The sequence below is a fragment of the Camponotus vicinus genome, unplaced genomic scaffold (genome assembly GCF_025532165.1).
Source record: "Camponotus vicinus isolate PSW18456_S1 unplaced genomic scaffold, iyCamVici1.0 SCAF_9, whole genome shotgun sequence".
Taxonomy (NCBI): domain Eukaryota; kingdom Metazoa; phylum Arthropoda; class Insecta; order Hymenoptera; family Formicidae; genus Camponotus; species Camponotus vicinus.
The window spans coordinates 4457776-4472082 of NW_028141981.1; the positions used below are offsets into that span (position 1 = coordinate 4457776).

Consider the following 14307-nt stretch of genomic DNA (forward strand, 5'->3'; position numbering starts at 1 on the left):
TGAAACGATTTTCATAGTCATTATTGCCTATAGAGGTTTTCTACAAGGGTTTACCCGTTTAATCGATACAGTATACAATATCACTTGGCAACGCGCCTCAGTTACGAGCCGTTAAATTTTAATATATTTTCATTTCAATAGTAAATATTTATTATTATTGTTGTTATAATATTCGATTGTGTATTATTATATTGTTTATTATACGGTGAACAAAAGAAATTAAAGAAGAAAATGAAGAAGACAGAAAAATCATCGAATGATCCTCATCGAGAATTCTTGGACATGGACTCGGATGAAGAAGAGTTTGGTCGACAAGGTTCTTTTTCCTGAACTCAATTTTTTAGATTTTTTGGCATGTTCACTAAATCGATGAATTAATTAATCATAAAAAAAATAAGAAATTAATCGCATACATATCTGTACTTTGCGATGTTTTAGAAAGTCCGGAAACCGAAGAGGAACTTCTTTCTGAACCAGTTAAGCCAGTCTTTGATGAACAGGATTTGAATAACTTGGTCTGTTACTTTTTTGAATTTATTAAGTGTTTTAATATTTTTTTGTGATTTAAACATAAATATAAATTTTAATATATCTAAATATATAACAATACTAAATATACAACAATTGTCGTTGTATTTTACTAAAAATATATTCCAAAATTTGTTTTATAACGTATGTAATATCCTTTGTTACTTTTAAATTTAATTTTTTAGTAATATATATATTTATATTCTTAAAAGATTAGATTTTCCAATTATTTTAAATTTACAATTTACATAAATTAAATTTACAATTAACATTTAAATTAAATAATAAATTAGATGTATTTCTTTTTTGCAATGTTTCTTGATTTACACAAAACATTTAAAAAATTGATAAAAATTAAATTTTAAAGTTTATTTATAATTAAATTCTTCTCATAAATGCTTATATTGTAGTGCTTTATTAATATTATATTCAACACAATATATATATATATTCTAGGTGCAATATGTAAAAGATCTTACGATATTTCCTTCGATTAAGGAATCCGATTGGAAAGATTGTTATACAGTTGTGCGCGAGTACTTCGAGAATCCAGTTTACGCATTATTAAGTATATATTTCGAGATGGATACGTTAAGAGCAGGCTTAAGTGTTCCAGAAGATGATCAAAGTGAATTTATGTATTTTTTGAGGACACCGTGGCATGTGTTCACCGTAGATAATTTTCACGCTACAGTCATCTACGGCAGTCTTAATCGTAATACGATGATGTGCGTGTTGAAAACGATGGAAAATATATATGCACCTATTGCACTCAATAGCGGCGAATGGCCAGAGAGTATCCTTTTACATATTATTTAATCCGATTATTATAATCGGAATTTGAAAATATCAATTTCGGTCATTTTAATTCTTTTAGGAAACTCGTACAATCCAATAAATAGTAAATAACACTAATATAATGAATAATAGTAATAGTAATAATAAAAAATTGTATAATAAGAAATTAATTGTTGAATTTAATGTTTTTAAATTTAACAATTAATTTTTTATTATACAAAAATTTAAATTTAATTATTATTATATATGAAATTATTAATTCTTTAAATTATTTGTAAACATACAGATCGTACTTTAAAATTATTTAATTGGTTGTTTCAATTAACGTTAATTCAAATAAAGCAACAAAAGTTTCTTTTTTAACAAATACAGTTATCAGAAATAATTTATTCTTCAATTTGCATAATTTTCTAATGGGTTTAACGGAATGGATTTACAAACCATTGGGTTTGACTAAGCTTTATGTCCCGCAAGAAATTCTACCTGATGTCACACTACCGCCGAGAAACGAAAAGTCGGATTTATCCGAGAAAGATGGACAATATATTTTTAATGAATTGCGAGAATCAGAAAAGGCACAGATAGATAGATTTGAAAGGATTGTACGATATTGGATCAAACAGATACGAGAAGCATTAACGAATATAACGAGTATAACTAGAGGAATCATTTTCGATGAGTTGCAACATTGGACAGCAATATGTTAGTTTATAAATATATATACATATATATAAATAAATAAATATGTGTGTGTGTGTGTGTGTGTGTGTGTGTGTGTGTGTGTGTGTGTGTGTGTATATGATGTATTGTTACATTTTACATACATTTTATATATTATTAAATCGTAAACGATTAATTGTTATTTTGAAAATTTTTAAGAAATTAGAAAAATAAAATTATTTCTATTTCAAACCTCTATCTCATGAAAGAGTCATTTTGTATTGTTCTCTTTCTTATTAAATATTATAAATTTGAAGTTTACTTGTTAAAATAACTCTCTGAGATAAGATCTAAAATGTTTTATTCACAGATTTTAATCTGTGCTGTTTGCATAATCAGCTCTTGAGTGAGGAAATTCAATCAATATTACGTCTGTTGGAGAATGTTCATTCGCCGAGCGTGGACTCTTTTCAACTTTTGACACTACAGCTTCATGAAAGATTAGAACAAGCTGGATCCAATGTGACATATTTAAATATCTTATCGGATGCCTGTAACGATTTGAAATGCCCGATTGAGATCGAAGAGCCTGTAACAAAAATATTGCTTTTGATACTGTTTATCTGGACGGAATCTCCGTTTTATAACATATCGTATGATTTTTTAGTGTATCACTTAATTATTTAATATTATTAGATATATTGTTAAAATATTTAGAATTATATTTAGACTACATTTAGACTATTAATTATTTCATTAGAAAATATCGTAATGTCTAATAATTATTAATTGAATTAGAAGAGAAATCTCTCTCTATATATCGTAATATATATAAAAAAATTGATCGATGAAAAAGAATTATATTTATATATAGGCACAACATACAGATACTTTGTGAAGCTATAAGCGCTCAAATAGTACAACAATGTAAAAATTATATCGATTTACAAGCAATATTAGAAGGCGAAGTGAAAAATGGAATAAATATACTTCAGAAATGTATCTCTTGTTGCGAAACATACAGAATCGTATACAATAAAGTATGCAAACTTTTAGTAAACAATTAGTATGTGTTAATGACCAATTCTATCAAGAGCTTCCAAATTTTTAATTATCAAAAATTGGAAATAGAGTATGAATTATATTTTTCCGCAATATTAGAATTGAAATTATCAATTAAATGCGAAATGCTTTAAAAGCTTAATACTATTTCAGAATTAGCTAAAATCAAAAGACTTGTTTAAAGAGAACTTTTGTAAATTTAATGGATTCTAAATTGTGGAAAGTTGATAAAATTGGTCATATAATTCTTGTAAATTTTTGTTAATAATTTATTTGTCATTTCGTAAAAATCGAAACAGGTCACGAGCATAACTGCGCACATTGAATCAAATAAGGATTGGCAAATGAATGAACAATTAGTATTTAAACGTATCGACACTTTCACTCAAAGATGTTATGATATCATTGAGATATGCAATGCTTTAATCGTATTTGGAAGGTAGGACATAAAAAATAGAGCATTCCATATATATATTACTAGTAAATCATAAATATCTTCAAAGAATATAAATAGTTTAATATATGTATACATATATGAATATAAATGTTAATATGTATAAATAATTTTTGTAGGTGTAATAAAGTGGGAATGATTGGTGGTACAAAGGGTACTGAACACGAAGAATATTGTCGCCGAATAGAGAATTTATTTTACGAAAATCTCGAGGAAATCAAACTAGTTCGCGATAACATTTTGGATGTTACGAATTCCACATGGCTAAAAAATATGCAAAAATTTAGAGAATCCGTGAAAGAATTGGAAAATATGATTGTAAATCTGATCGATAGAATATTTGAAGAAGTCCAAACAATCGAGGAGGGTATCGAAGCTATTTATGCTTTGCAACGCTTTAAATATAGAGAATCCTTGCGAGATACATTATCAACAAAATGGGTACAGGTGAGAAAAAACTTTCTCATATAAGAAAAAATAAAAATGCAAAACTTTTTTCTATTCTACAATTCTACAAAATTCAAATAAATATATAATAATATAATAAATATTTAATATATAAATAATAATAATGAAACATATAATGCAATTATAATATATTTAATGAATTAACACAGGTGCATTTTCTAGGTATGGAAGATATTTGGTAAAGAAATCGAAAGTTGCAACAATAGCATAACTTTAGGTGACGTGTATCATCCATTGCTTCAACATCACTCGGAAAACACAATTACACTGTGCATTAGTAAATATTTAGAACGATTATTCCACATGATGATCGATGCGTCTGACTGGATAGGAGAATGTGCAGCTCAAAAGTAAAAATCGATCTATAATCTGACATTTTTTAAATATCTTTTAAGTATTTTTTATATATTTTAAACATTTGTCTATATATTTAAAGCATTTTCTTTGTTTTAAGATTTTTTTTCATAATTTTCATTCTTATTTTATATTAATGACACATACATGAAATGAAAATGTTAAAATGCATATTTCTTTTCATTCGCTTTTTACTCTACTTTCGTCACGTAGCAAATTAAATATAATAATTTAAGAAAACAGTGGAAAAGGGAACATTTTAATTATTAAGAAATTTAAAAGTAATACGAAAATTCGACTGTGTATATATCTCATTTAGATTATAAAACTATTTACAATTCTTATGGTACAATTTTATGAAATGCAATATTGGAAAATAGAATTACCAGAACATTTTATCATCAATTATATAATAATAGAATTACTAAAACTAGAATTATTCATTTTATCATCAAAATTATATAATAATATTAGTTATTAAAAAATGTATATATTGTATGTATTTTTCAGGTATATATTGGAGCAATATAAGAAAGTAAAAAGTTCCATTGATAATAAGCTACAGCATAATTTAAACTAAAAAAATAATTACTGTTATTATATAAATATATTATTTAAAAAGAAAAAAATTTATATATATATATACTGAATGTTTTAGAAATATATCATAAAGTAATAATATGTGAAAGATATCAGAAATCTTTATTATACATTCTAAGATTGTATTATCATAAATTAAATTAGTATATTATATAATTATACGTATTATATGTTTATATACTGTTATTATATATATATATATGTATATATATATATATATATATATATATATATATATATATATATATATAGTAGTATATATATATATATATATATATATATATACTGTGATTATTTCTAGAGAAAAATATTAAAATAGCAAAATTCTGTTTATAGAAATATATATTACAAAAATAATAATAAAAAAGTTCATCAATTAAAATTGATGATATACGAAGAATACATTTTGTCAATTTATAGCTTATTAAGATTTATGTAAATTAAGTTAATAAATTACAAATTATAATTATAGTATAGTAAATTGTATAGTAAATATTTATATATAGACCGCATTCCAGTGGTTCCATATTCATTGCCAGTACTGAAAATCTATAATTTACGTCACGTACACTATAGATTTTCAGTACTGCGACCAAAGAGAAGACTGAGAAGTGACGACTTATGACTCGTGACACTTCTGTCTTCTCTAGTCTTCTCTCTGCTGGCAATATCAGTGAATATCGAAATACGACTATAGTATCATGAGTATCATCAGGAAGGTATTATTGAAGAGAAAAAAAAATAAGGATTCCGACTTTCCGACATTCTAAGTGTAGAAAGTGCAGTAATCATAGTAAACACGTAAATTTGATATTGTCAAAATGAATTTAGAACTATTAGGTAAATATTAAAGTTATTAAATTAAGTGGTTTTCTCGTAAAATACATGTGATAAATAATATATAATGTAATCAAACTATTATAGAGTTCACAATTATGTATGCAGTTAATTGCAAATATCTGGGAAACGATAAAGTTTCATTTGCAATATTGTATTTTTCATTCTTCTCAATATAAATTTTATTTGTACTTTTTAGCAAAAATAAAGACACAATAAAGCTTTAAATTTCATAGTATAGATTATACTTTTAGTAGATTATACTTTTAGTATAGGTTATAATATACTTTAACATTTATATTTTCACAGAATCATTTGGACAAAACTATCCAGAGGTATGAGTATATCACCTTAATTTTACTTTTATCAGTGAAATGATGAGTAATATTAAAGTATTTTTAATAATTATTTTTTTAGGAATTTGATGGCACGTTAGATTGTATATCTCTTGCTGTGACATGTACATTTAATAAGAGAGGTACACTACTTGCTGTCGGATGCAACGATGGAAGAATTGTAATCTGGGATTTTTTAACTCGTGGTATAGCTAAGATTATTAGTGCTCATGTACATCCTGTTTGTTCATTGAGGTAAGTTATATATAGTATATGAAAGGATAGAACAATTTTGTGTATATAAAATGATTGAGATTATTACTTGTGAAAATGTATGAAAATTTATTAATAAAAAAATAATTGGGTTCAAAGAAAACAAAGAAATTGAATATTTTGAGAGAAATTAAATATTAAATTTATTACATTTTTTAGTTGGTCTAGAAATGGTCATAAGTTGTTAAGTGCTTCTACAGATAATAATGTATGCATATGGGATGTTCTATCAGGAGAATGTGATCAAAAATACAGATTTCCTTCTCCAATACTGAAAGTACAATTTCATCCAAGAAATCTTAACAAATTTCTGGTATGCCCAATGCGCCATGCTGCTGTTATGGTTGATGTTGAAGGAACACATAGAGTTATACCACTTGATGAAGATGTATGTACAATATGATATGCATATATATTGTTCAATCTTAATATATCCTAATAATTCTTTTCTCAACACATATAGTTGAAAATTAAAATAACATTGATAAAAATATTAATTTCAGAGTGATTTAAACATAGTAGCATCATTTGATAGACGCGGGGATTATGTATACACAGGAAATGCTCGTGGTAGAGTCTTAGTTTTAGATGCTGAAACATTAAATGTGAAAGCTTCTTACAAAATAACACAGGGTACAGCTAGTAATACAGCAGTGAAGAGTATAGAATTTGCACGACGAGGCTCCTGTTTTTTAGTTAATACATCTGATAGAGTAATACGTGTATATGATAGTACTGAAATATTAGCATGTGGCAAGGATGGTGAACCTGAACCAATTCAAAAATTGCAAGATCTTGTAAATAAAACAATGTGGAAAAAATGTTGTTTTTCGGGTGATGGAGAATATGTGTGTGCTGGATCGGCGAGACAACATGCATTGTATGTATGGGAGAAAAGTATTGGAAATTTGGTGAAAATTTTACATGGAACTAAGGGCGAGCTTTTACTCGATGTAGTGGTAAGAAATTGAATTTACCTTTATTCTTTTTTGAGTCTTTAACTAAAATGTGATACAATAAATGTTCATAATGTGCCATTCTTTCTGTATAATAGTGGCATCCAGTGAGACCAATAATTGCATCCATATCATCAGGTGTAGTTTCTATTTGGGCACAAAACCAAGTGGAGAATTGGTCTGCATTTGCACCAGATTTCAAGGAATTGGATGAAAATGTTGAATATGAAGAAAGAGAAAGTGAATTTGATTTAAGTGATGAAGATAAGTCTGTGGTACAGGGAGAAGAGGCTCAGGATGAAGAAATAGATGTTGATGTTGCATCAATTGATAGAGTTGCTGCATTTTGCAGCTCTGATGAGGAAACTGAAGACATTGGTTCCCTTCAATTTTTACCTATATCTCCAGATGTCGAAGATTCTGAAGATAATCAAGCGACACCACACGAAGTACCAATAAAGAAACATCGTTCGCACGATATAGATTTACAGGGGGCACCAATTGATGGTAAGATATCGCTGATGTAAAATAATTATATTTAGAAGCAATCGTGAATAGTAATTTAATTTTATACTAATATTTAATACTAATATTCAACTACTAATACAATTTACTAATATAAAATTGACATAATTTACAGAAATTCATCCTTTGCTAAATAAAGGGAAGGATAAACCAACCACAAAGAAGGGAAGGCCAAGATTAGAACACAAAAAAGGAAAATGATTTAATATATAATAAGATGTATTGAAAGAGAGAAAGAGAGAGAAGAGAGACAACAAAACTTGAATATTTATAGTAAATAGTATATAGAAAACTATCTCTTTTGACAAATTAAAAAATTGTATAACAAATGTGAAATTGATTATAAATGAATGAATGAATGAATATGTGTGCAAATATAATTTGTATAATTTTTACAATAATTTTATGCATTACATATTACTTTCTCACAAAATGATAAAGTTATAAGTTATAAATAATTTTATCTTAGCTTACGTTTATTTAGAAAAATATATTATTTTGAAACATTATTTTAACAATATTTTTTTCTTGAATTTTTGAGAAATTTGATATATTTAAGTACATAATACTGGAGTAAGATATTTGTTTGGTCATCAATTCATAAGATGGGGAGGGCACTATGAAAAAAAAAGTAAAGGATAAATTTCCCCTATTCTAAAATTATCAGGCTCAAATATTTTCTGTATTCTAGGATCTCTCCTTTTGCGATTTCTTTTACTTATTTATATTAAAACTTATTCTACTAGTACATGCATAGAATAAAAATGTCGTAAGTTCTGTCATGTATTAATTTTTTTCTCACTCATGGTTGTCATGTAATCACGTGGCGAATGCAAGAAAACAATATAGAGGAGAAGCAAATTGTGAGGGAAAACAGCTGATTGAGAATAGAGAAAAATTTAGATTAGAGAATCTTAGAATATAGAGAAAGTCGACTGTATATGTTTTTGTCGGATCTTCTACTCTACTTGATTTACTCCTCTTTGATAAGCGCATGCAGGTAGATAATTAGACGAATTCGATCAGACGCGTTAACCGGGACCGGTACGCGACCGGTCATTGAACGGTTAACGTCGTCGCTGTGTTTTCCGCTTGCGTATTACGTGCGCGCGTTTCGCAAGTGTCATTTACAGCTGTGCGGACTGCGGAGAGGACAGTGCCGTTCGTTTCGGCAAAGTCGAAGGAACAGAGTAGTTAATCGACTGACTTCGAGCAGACACGTGAAGTCGCACGAACACCAAAATTCTCTCGGATCATGATTCGATCGAGCCTCGTGTTTATGCTCGTCATCGTCATCGCTTCACATGTTACTACCGGTGAAGATTGTAAGGGATGCGTGCCTTTGGACTCCTACTCGTTCGACAAGGTATGGAAAAAAAGCGTGGGAAGCACGATCGATAATTTTCGATGCCAAATAGTATAAATCGAGATTCGCCAGATTCTTTTAATTTAAAAACAATACGCAAAAATATACTAGATTAACATTTGTAAAATATATTTTATTTTTATTATACGAGCTGTTTATATCTGGTATGTAAAGCAAGGAAATTTTGTCTGTCAATGAAATTTGACTTAATTATGTTAATATAGTTGCGGAAACTACTTTTAATTTTATAAAATTCTGACATATAATTTTATCAAAAGAGAGAAAAATAGAAATATGTATGTATCTGTATTTTCTTTACAATTTTAAAGTGATGGAGATGAAATATTCGATCGATTTTTACTGCCTTAGCTTTAAAGTTACTATAGTTACGAGTAATCAGCCACGTTGGCAAGTTTCGTACTCTTTGATTCATAAATGTTATTTATTCATAGTAAATTGATTTATTCTATTAGAACAAATCGATTGAGACACGTTTCTTTGAAAAAATAGAATTTATATAGTTGTAATTAATTGTAAATACACAATTATACTCACGAATATATCACAGATATAATAAAGGAGCTAAAATTTTTCGGAAATAAGTTCAAGAATAAATTCAATTTATTTTATAGTTTTAAAACGAAATAATTTCATTAAATTAATTTTAATGAAGGCGCGTTAATTATTTTTTTAAATAAAACTTATATTTTTTAGCTAGGTGTATAGCTAAAAGTATGCTAAAAGTTTAATGAAATAATATAAGACAGAACATATAAAAAATTGATGTGTATATGATATCTTATTTAAATAATCGCTTGAAATGTTTATAATAGCGATGTTTTCATAGTTCAAAAGGCACTTTAATCCAACGACCATTGACTATTTAATTTATTTGATTTGATTAAAATCGATGAAAAAATTAACTTCTTCAAAATACAATATGATACAAATTTCAATAAAAATAGTTTCTATAGAACAATATGTTCATAATAATCGCTAAAATCGTGACTGACATTTGTATAACTATTAAAGCAAGAATAGGTGATAATGCTATCGTTGCATTTTTATGTGCATTTTTAAATGTACTATAAATATATTGGATATAGGAAGATATAATTCGATTATAAAAAAAAGAGAAAAGAAAAATATACATATAGCCAAATACATTGATGTCCACATTCAAAAGTATATCTCCAAAAAATATATAAATAGTCTTTCTCTTCGCAAGCGTGAAACAGTTTAACGGTTTCAATTATTAGCACTTGTTCGCAACTTTCTTAATACTTAGGGATTACTTAATACTTAGAAATACTTAAGGATTTTACAATTAAAGGTGTTCTCTGGAAATCTTTTATAGAAAACTTCTTTTTTTTTATCACCACAGGTGATCCCTAAATTCAAGGCAGTACTTGTTAAATTCGACGTTGCGTTTCCGTATGGTGGCAAGCACGAACAATACGCGACAGTAGCAGCCGATACCAAGGATTCGCAGGACCTCCTGATAGCTACAGTAGGAGTCAAGGACTTTGGCAATAAGGACAATTCGGATCTAGCGCAACGTTATAATATCAAGAAGGAGGACTTCCCAGTAGTCTTATTATTCATTCAAGGTAAATCGGGACCGATCAGATTTACCCCCGAGAGGGATTCCGATTTCACCGGTGAATACCTGAAGCGATTTGTCAGATCCAAGTCGAGAGTATATCTAGGCCTACCAGGATGCGTGGAACGGTTAGATAAGTTAGCTGAGGAATTCAAAGCCGCGAACGAAAAGGAGAGACAGGTAATTTAATTGTTAACAAAATGAGAAAGATATACTCTATTGAAATATTAGATGAATAGAACATCATTTTTCAAGAAGCAAAAATTTGGAAATAATTGTTTTAAATCAAGATCGGAGTAATTATAGATATTAAAAAGTATTCTTTTGTGTTTTATATTTTTTAATTTTTTTTGTATGTACCTATATTTATAAATTTAATATAAAACAATAGGACAAACAACAAGAGGATGTTTCATTTTTTTTTTTTTTTAGGAAATATTAAAGAAAGCAAGGATCTTTGAAGAGACTCTGCCAGAAGAGCAACGGGAAGCTGCAAAGATTTACGTAAAGACTATGGAGAAAATCTTGGAACGGGGAGATATATTTGTACAAACAGAAGAAACGCGAGTACAGGGGCTTCTTTATAGAGGAAAATTATCCAATCAAAAGAAACGTACGATGGAAGAAAGACGAAATATCTTACAATCTTTTTCAGCAAGGGATGAACTGTAGAAAACTATAATCAAATTTATTATTAATTATCCAAATGTCATTTAATAATTGAGTTTTAATTCGAATATCGATTATTTGCTTTTTTAATGGCTTCCTTAATACGTTTCACCAAATTATATATAAATGTCAATTGGAATACACATATTTGGATATTATTCAAAATATCACAATATTGTTTCATTCCTTACTGAACTTTTCTGTGATGAAGCATTTCTTAATTATACTTTATGCAATATGTAAAAGACTATTTGCTATTTATACAATTGGTTATTTGTTGTGCCTGCTTTGTTCTTTTATACAGATTCAAAATATAAATATAAGACAAACTAGGCGATAAATATTAAAAACAGGTTTTTTACATCCAGGAATATACCTATCTATCAAATTATTAAGTATTTAAGTAAATATAATAATTTGACTTCTCTGTTATATGTAAAAAAAAAACAGGAAAAATTAATATTTATTGACAAATATTACTTTCCAAAAAGAAAATATACTATTATCAGAAATTATAAATTAGATATTATGTCGTAAAATACACAACAAATTGACCAATTTTATATTATTATGTGATATACTTGCAATTCTTTCAACATATAACTTGATATTGTTGATGTGTAAGACAGACATGATATGCAATCATTAACTATTAATATAAAAATGTGATATAATGCATAAATCATCTTCCTGAATTAAAGAATAAATAAAATTTGGAAGATTTTCTGTTGATACAATTGTCGTTGTATTTATTAATTTTCTGTTCCTCCAACAGTTGACACACACACATTCTTTCATATACACTCTTTCCAGTACAAATGCAATTTTGTATTGATTTACTCTCAGTTTAAAAAAATCACAGATAATATGTAACATTCGTATAAATACAGTTTTATCGCGTAACTTGGAAATTTATTCAGTTTTTCTATAACATTGCTAAAAAATGTATCTATATATTTATCGATGCTTAAATAATAAAACTTTAATGGCATGTGATATGCACGTCTGTGTGCATAAAATCGGAATGTGATATTTGATAATAAAAACTCCTGTTATCTGTGTCTCTGAATACACACGCACACACACACACACACACACACATATATATATATATATATATATATATATATATATATATATATATATATTATGTATGTATGTATATATGTGTATATATGCATATATATGTAATTCATTACTTTTTCTCACCTTCATCTTTTACTTTTAACTTTGTTATTTCGTTGATTATTGTCTCCTCATTTGTTGTTACTACATCTTCCTTTTCTGCTGATGGTGTCTGTACTTTCTCAATTTCTCTTTGCTTAGAAATCACAGCAGATTCTCCAGTCTGTTTAAACAACTTTCCCTGGTCTTCGTTATCAGTGCTTTCATCATAACTTACATCACTGCTGGATTCACTATTGCTTTCAACATTTTGCTTCTGTTCTGGATTGTTTTTGCCGGCATATATCTCACACTCAGATCCTACAATCTTTTTAGCTTTTTCAAACGCTTCTTTAAACATTGACGCATCTAGAAAATAAATAAAATAATATGTGAATATATTTTTTTATTTATCATGTATTGTATTTTATAGAAACAAGATTTTTAATGCATTTATTCAAAATTTACTTTCGACATTCGCAAAACGTATTGCGAGTAATTCCGGTTTAAGTTGTTCATCTGCAAAATCAGCAAGTACACTCCAAACCCATGCCCTATCACTACCACAATTTGGTTTCAGTTCCATCCATGGAGTTACAAAATGATTAGCACAAATTTTAAGGGTTTTGTCTCTGCGCATAACTACTCTAACTGTGTTTTTTGTTTTGTGTCTTAACAATTTGACTTCTCCTGTGCCACGCTCCTTCCATTCTGCTGGAATATTCGATGTATCATAACGATATAATTTTGCTCGTCTGGGGGTAAAAAAATATTACATGTATATTATTCTGTAAATCTATTATATAAATATTCTTATAATTATTTAACTTACAGTTTTAACATCTCTGTCTCATCTTCTTCATTGCTGGACACTTCTATTAAAGGTAAAGAAACTATAGGTTCAAAATGTACATCATTTTCGACGTTCTCTTCATCATTGTCCTGAGTCTCGCAGTTGGCACCTTTCACATCAATATGATCGCCGTTAAGCTTAAAAAAAGAAAACAAAAAACAAAAAACTATTTTGAAAAATTACAAAATACAAGATTTAGAATATAAAGCAAGATAAACGTATATCTAAATATGCATGGAAGTTGAAAGCAAAATAAAACAGACCGAGCTATTAAAAAAAAGATGTTTCCGCCTTTTGTACTTTATCTCGAAAGAATGACGCAAACACATAACCTATCGCTCTTGTGATGTAATCTCAATCGGTAATAAATCAATCGAAATCGCAAAGTATTAATTTAATTAAATAAAGAAAAAAAAAATAAAAGAGGGAAGAAAATTTCCTCAAAATACAGTATAAGTACCACGTTCTCCGGCATCTCTTATCGGCGTTGGCCAGAAAATTACAGATTACAGAAGCTGACAATCCTCACAATTTACACCAGCGATAGTTTTGCGATGTATAAAAAAATCGTTGATCCCAAACTTCTCTCTCGTGAGATTTTTCCACGCGTGCGTAGTGCGTAGGGATCCTCTTCTATCCGGAATCACCGGGTGCGTACGATCATCTCGTTAGATTGGCAGCGCCGAATGGTACGCGTATCGCGTCGTTCGAGAAAGAAGGAAGAAAGAGAAAAAAAAAAGAACCACGGTTAGTGCGCATGCTCGAGTGATCGAGAAGCGGACGAGCGAGTTCTCGGCGTGGC

General features: G+C 28.2%; 4 protein-coding genes across 4 annotated transcripts; 3 read left to right on the forward strand and 1 right to left on the reverse strand.

Annotated features, from left to right (window-relative positions):
* The first annotated feature begins 231 nt into the window (after window positions 1-231).
* Window positions 232-4324, forward strand: LOC145977233 (uncharacterized). Its single transcript, XM_083109037.1, has 9 exons — window positions 232-316; window positions 439-515; window positions 985-1335; window positions 1707-2028; window positions 2357-2577; window positions 2874-3026; window positions 3348-3487; window positions 3622-3949; window positions 4133-4324. Exons 1-9 carry the CDS (start codon window positions 232-234, stop codon window positions 4322-4324), a joined length of 1869 nt encoding a protein of 622 aa, XP_082965163.1.
* A 1177-nt stretch (window positions 4325-5501) lies between these two features.
* Window positions 5502-8251, forward strand: Rbbp5 (retinoblastoma binding protein 5). Its single transcript, XM_083109227.1, has 7 exons — window positions 5502-5764; window positions 6071-6096; window positions 6179-6351; window positions 6529-6757; window positions 6873-7328; window positions 7424-7832; window positions 7966-8251. The coding sequence occupies exons 1-7, from the start codon at window positions 5746-5748 to the stop codon at window positions 8049-8051; spliced, it is 1398 nt and encodes a 465-aa protein (XP_082965353.1). The 5' UTR covers window positions 5502-5745; the 3' UTR covers window positions 8052-8251.
* A 549-nt stretch (window positions 8252-8800) lies between these two features.
* Window positions 8801-11563, forward strand: Wbl (endoplasmic reticulum protein 29-like protein wbl). Its single transcript, XM_083109231.1, has 3 exons — window positions 8801-9216; window positions 10601-10999; window positions 11252-11563. Exons 1-3 carry the CDS (start codon window positions 9106-9108, stop codon window positions 11489-11491), a joined length of 750 nt encoding a protein of 249 aa, XP_082965357.1. The 5' UTR covers window positions 8801-9105; the 3' UTR covers window positions 11492-11563.
* LOC145977334 (ran-specific GTPase-activating protein) lies at window positions 11341-14169 on the reverse strand. Its single transcript, XM_083109230.1, has 4 exons — window positions 13966-14169; window positions 13485-13642; window positions 13121-13407; window positions 11341-13021 (listed from the first exon to the last, which is right to left on the reverse strand). The coding sequence occupies exons 1-4, from the start codon at window positions 13978-13980 to the stop codon at window positions 12684-12686; spliced, it is 798 nt and encodes a 265-aa protein (XP_082965356.1). The 5' UTR covers window positions 13981-14169; the 3' UTR covers window positions 11341-12683.
* Window positions 14170-14307: the final 138 nt, after the last annotated feature.

What these genes read in the sequence shown, in the direction of transcription:
- LOC145977233 (XM_083109037.1), top strand. Translation starts at nt 232, where the DNA reads ATGAAGAAGACAGAAAAATCATCGAATGATCCTCATCGAGAATTCTTG. An exon ending in AGAAGAGTTTGGTCGACAAG is followed by an intron (nt 317 to 438) that starts GTTCTTTTTCCT and finishes GCGATGTTTTAG; the next exon opens with AAAGTCCGGAAACCGAAGAG. An exon ending in CGATTGAGATCGAAGAGCCT is followed by an intron (nt 2,578 to 2,873) that starts GTAACAAAAATA and finishes CACAACATACAG; the next exon opens with ATACTTTGTGAAGCTATAAG.
- Rbbp5 (XM_083109227.1), top strand. An exon ending in CATCCTGTTTGTTCATTGAG is followed by an intron (nt 6,352 to 6,528) that starts GTAAGTTATATA and finishes TACATTTTTTAG; the next exon opens with TTGGTCTAGAAATGGTCATA. An exon ending in ACAGGGGGCACCAATTGATG is followed by an intron (nt 7,833 to 7,965) that starts GTAAGATATCGC and finishes CATAATTTACAG; the next exon opens with AAATTCATCCTTTGCTAAAT.
- Wbl (XM_083109231.1), top strand. Translation starts at nt 9,106, where the DNA reads ATGATTCGATCGAGCCTCGTGTTTATGCTCGTCATCGTCATCGCTTCA. An exon ending in ACTCCTACTCGTTCGACAAG is followed by an intron (nt 9,217 to 10,600) that starts GTATGGAAAAAA and finishes TTATCACCACAG; the next exon opens with GTGATCCCTAAATTCAAGGC. An exon ending in CGAACGAAAAGGAGAGACAG is followed by an intron (nt 11,000 to 11,251) that starts GTAATTTAATTG and finishes TTTTTTTTTTAG; the next exon opens with GAAATATTAAAGAAAGCAAG.
- LOC145977334 (XM_083109230.1), bottom strand. An exon ending in GAGACAGAGATGTTAAAACT is followed by an intron (nt 13,408 to 13,484) that starts GTAAGTTAAATA and finishes TTTTACCCCCAG; the next exon opens with ACGAGCAAAATTATATCGTT. An exon ending in ACGTTTTGCGAATGTCGAAA is followed by an intron (nt 13,022 to 13,120) that starts GTAAATTTTGAA and finishes TTTATTTTCTAG; the next exon opens with ATGCGTCAATGTTTAAAGAA.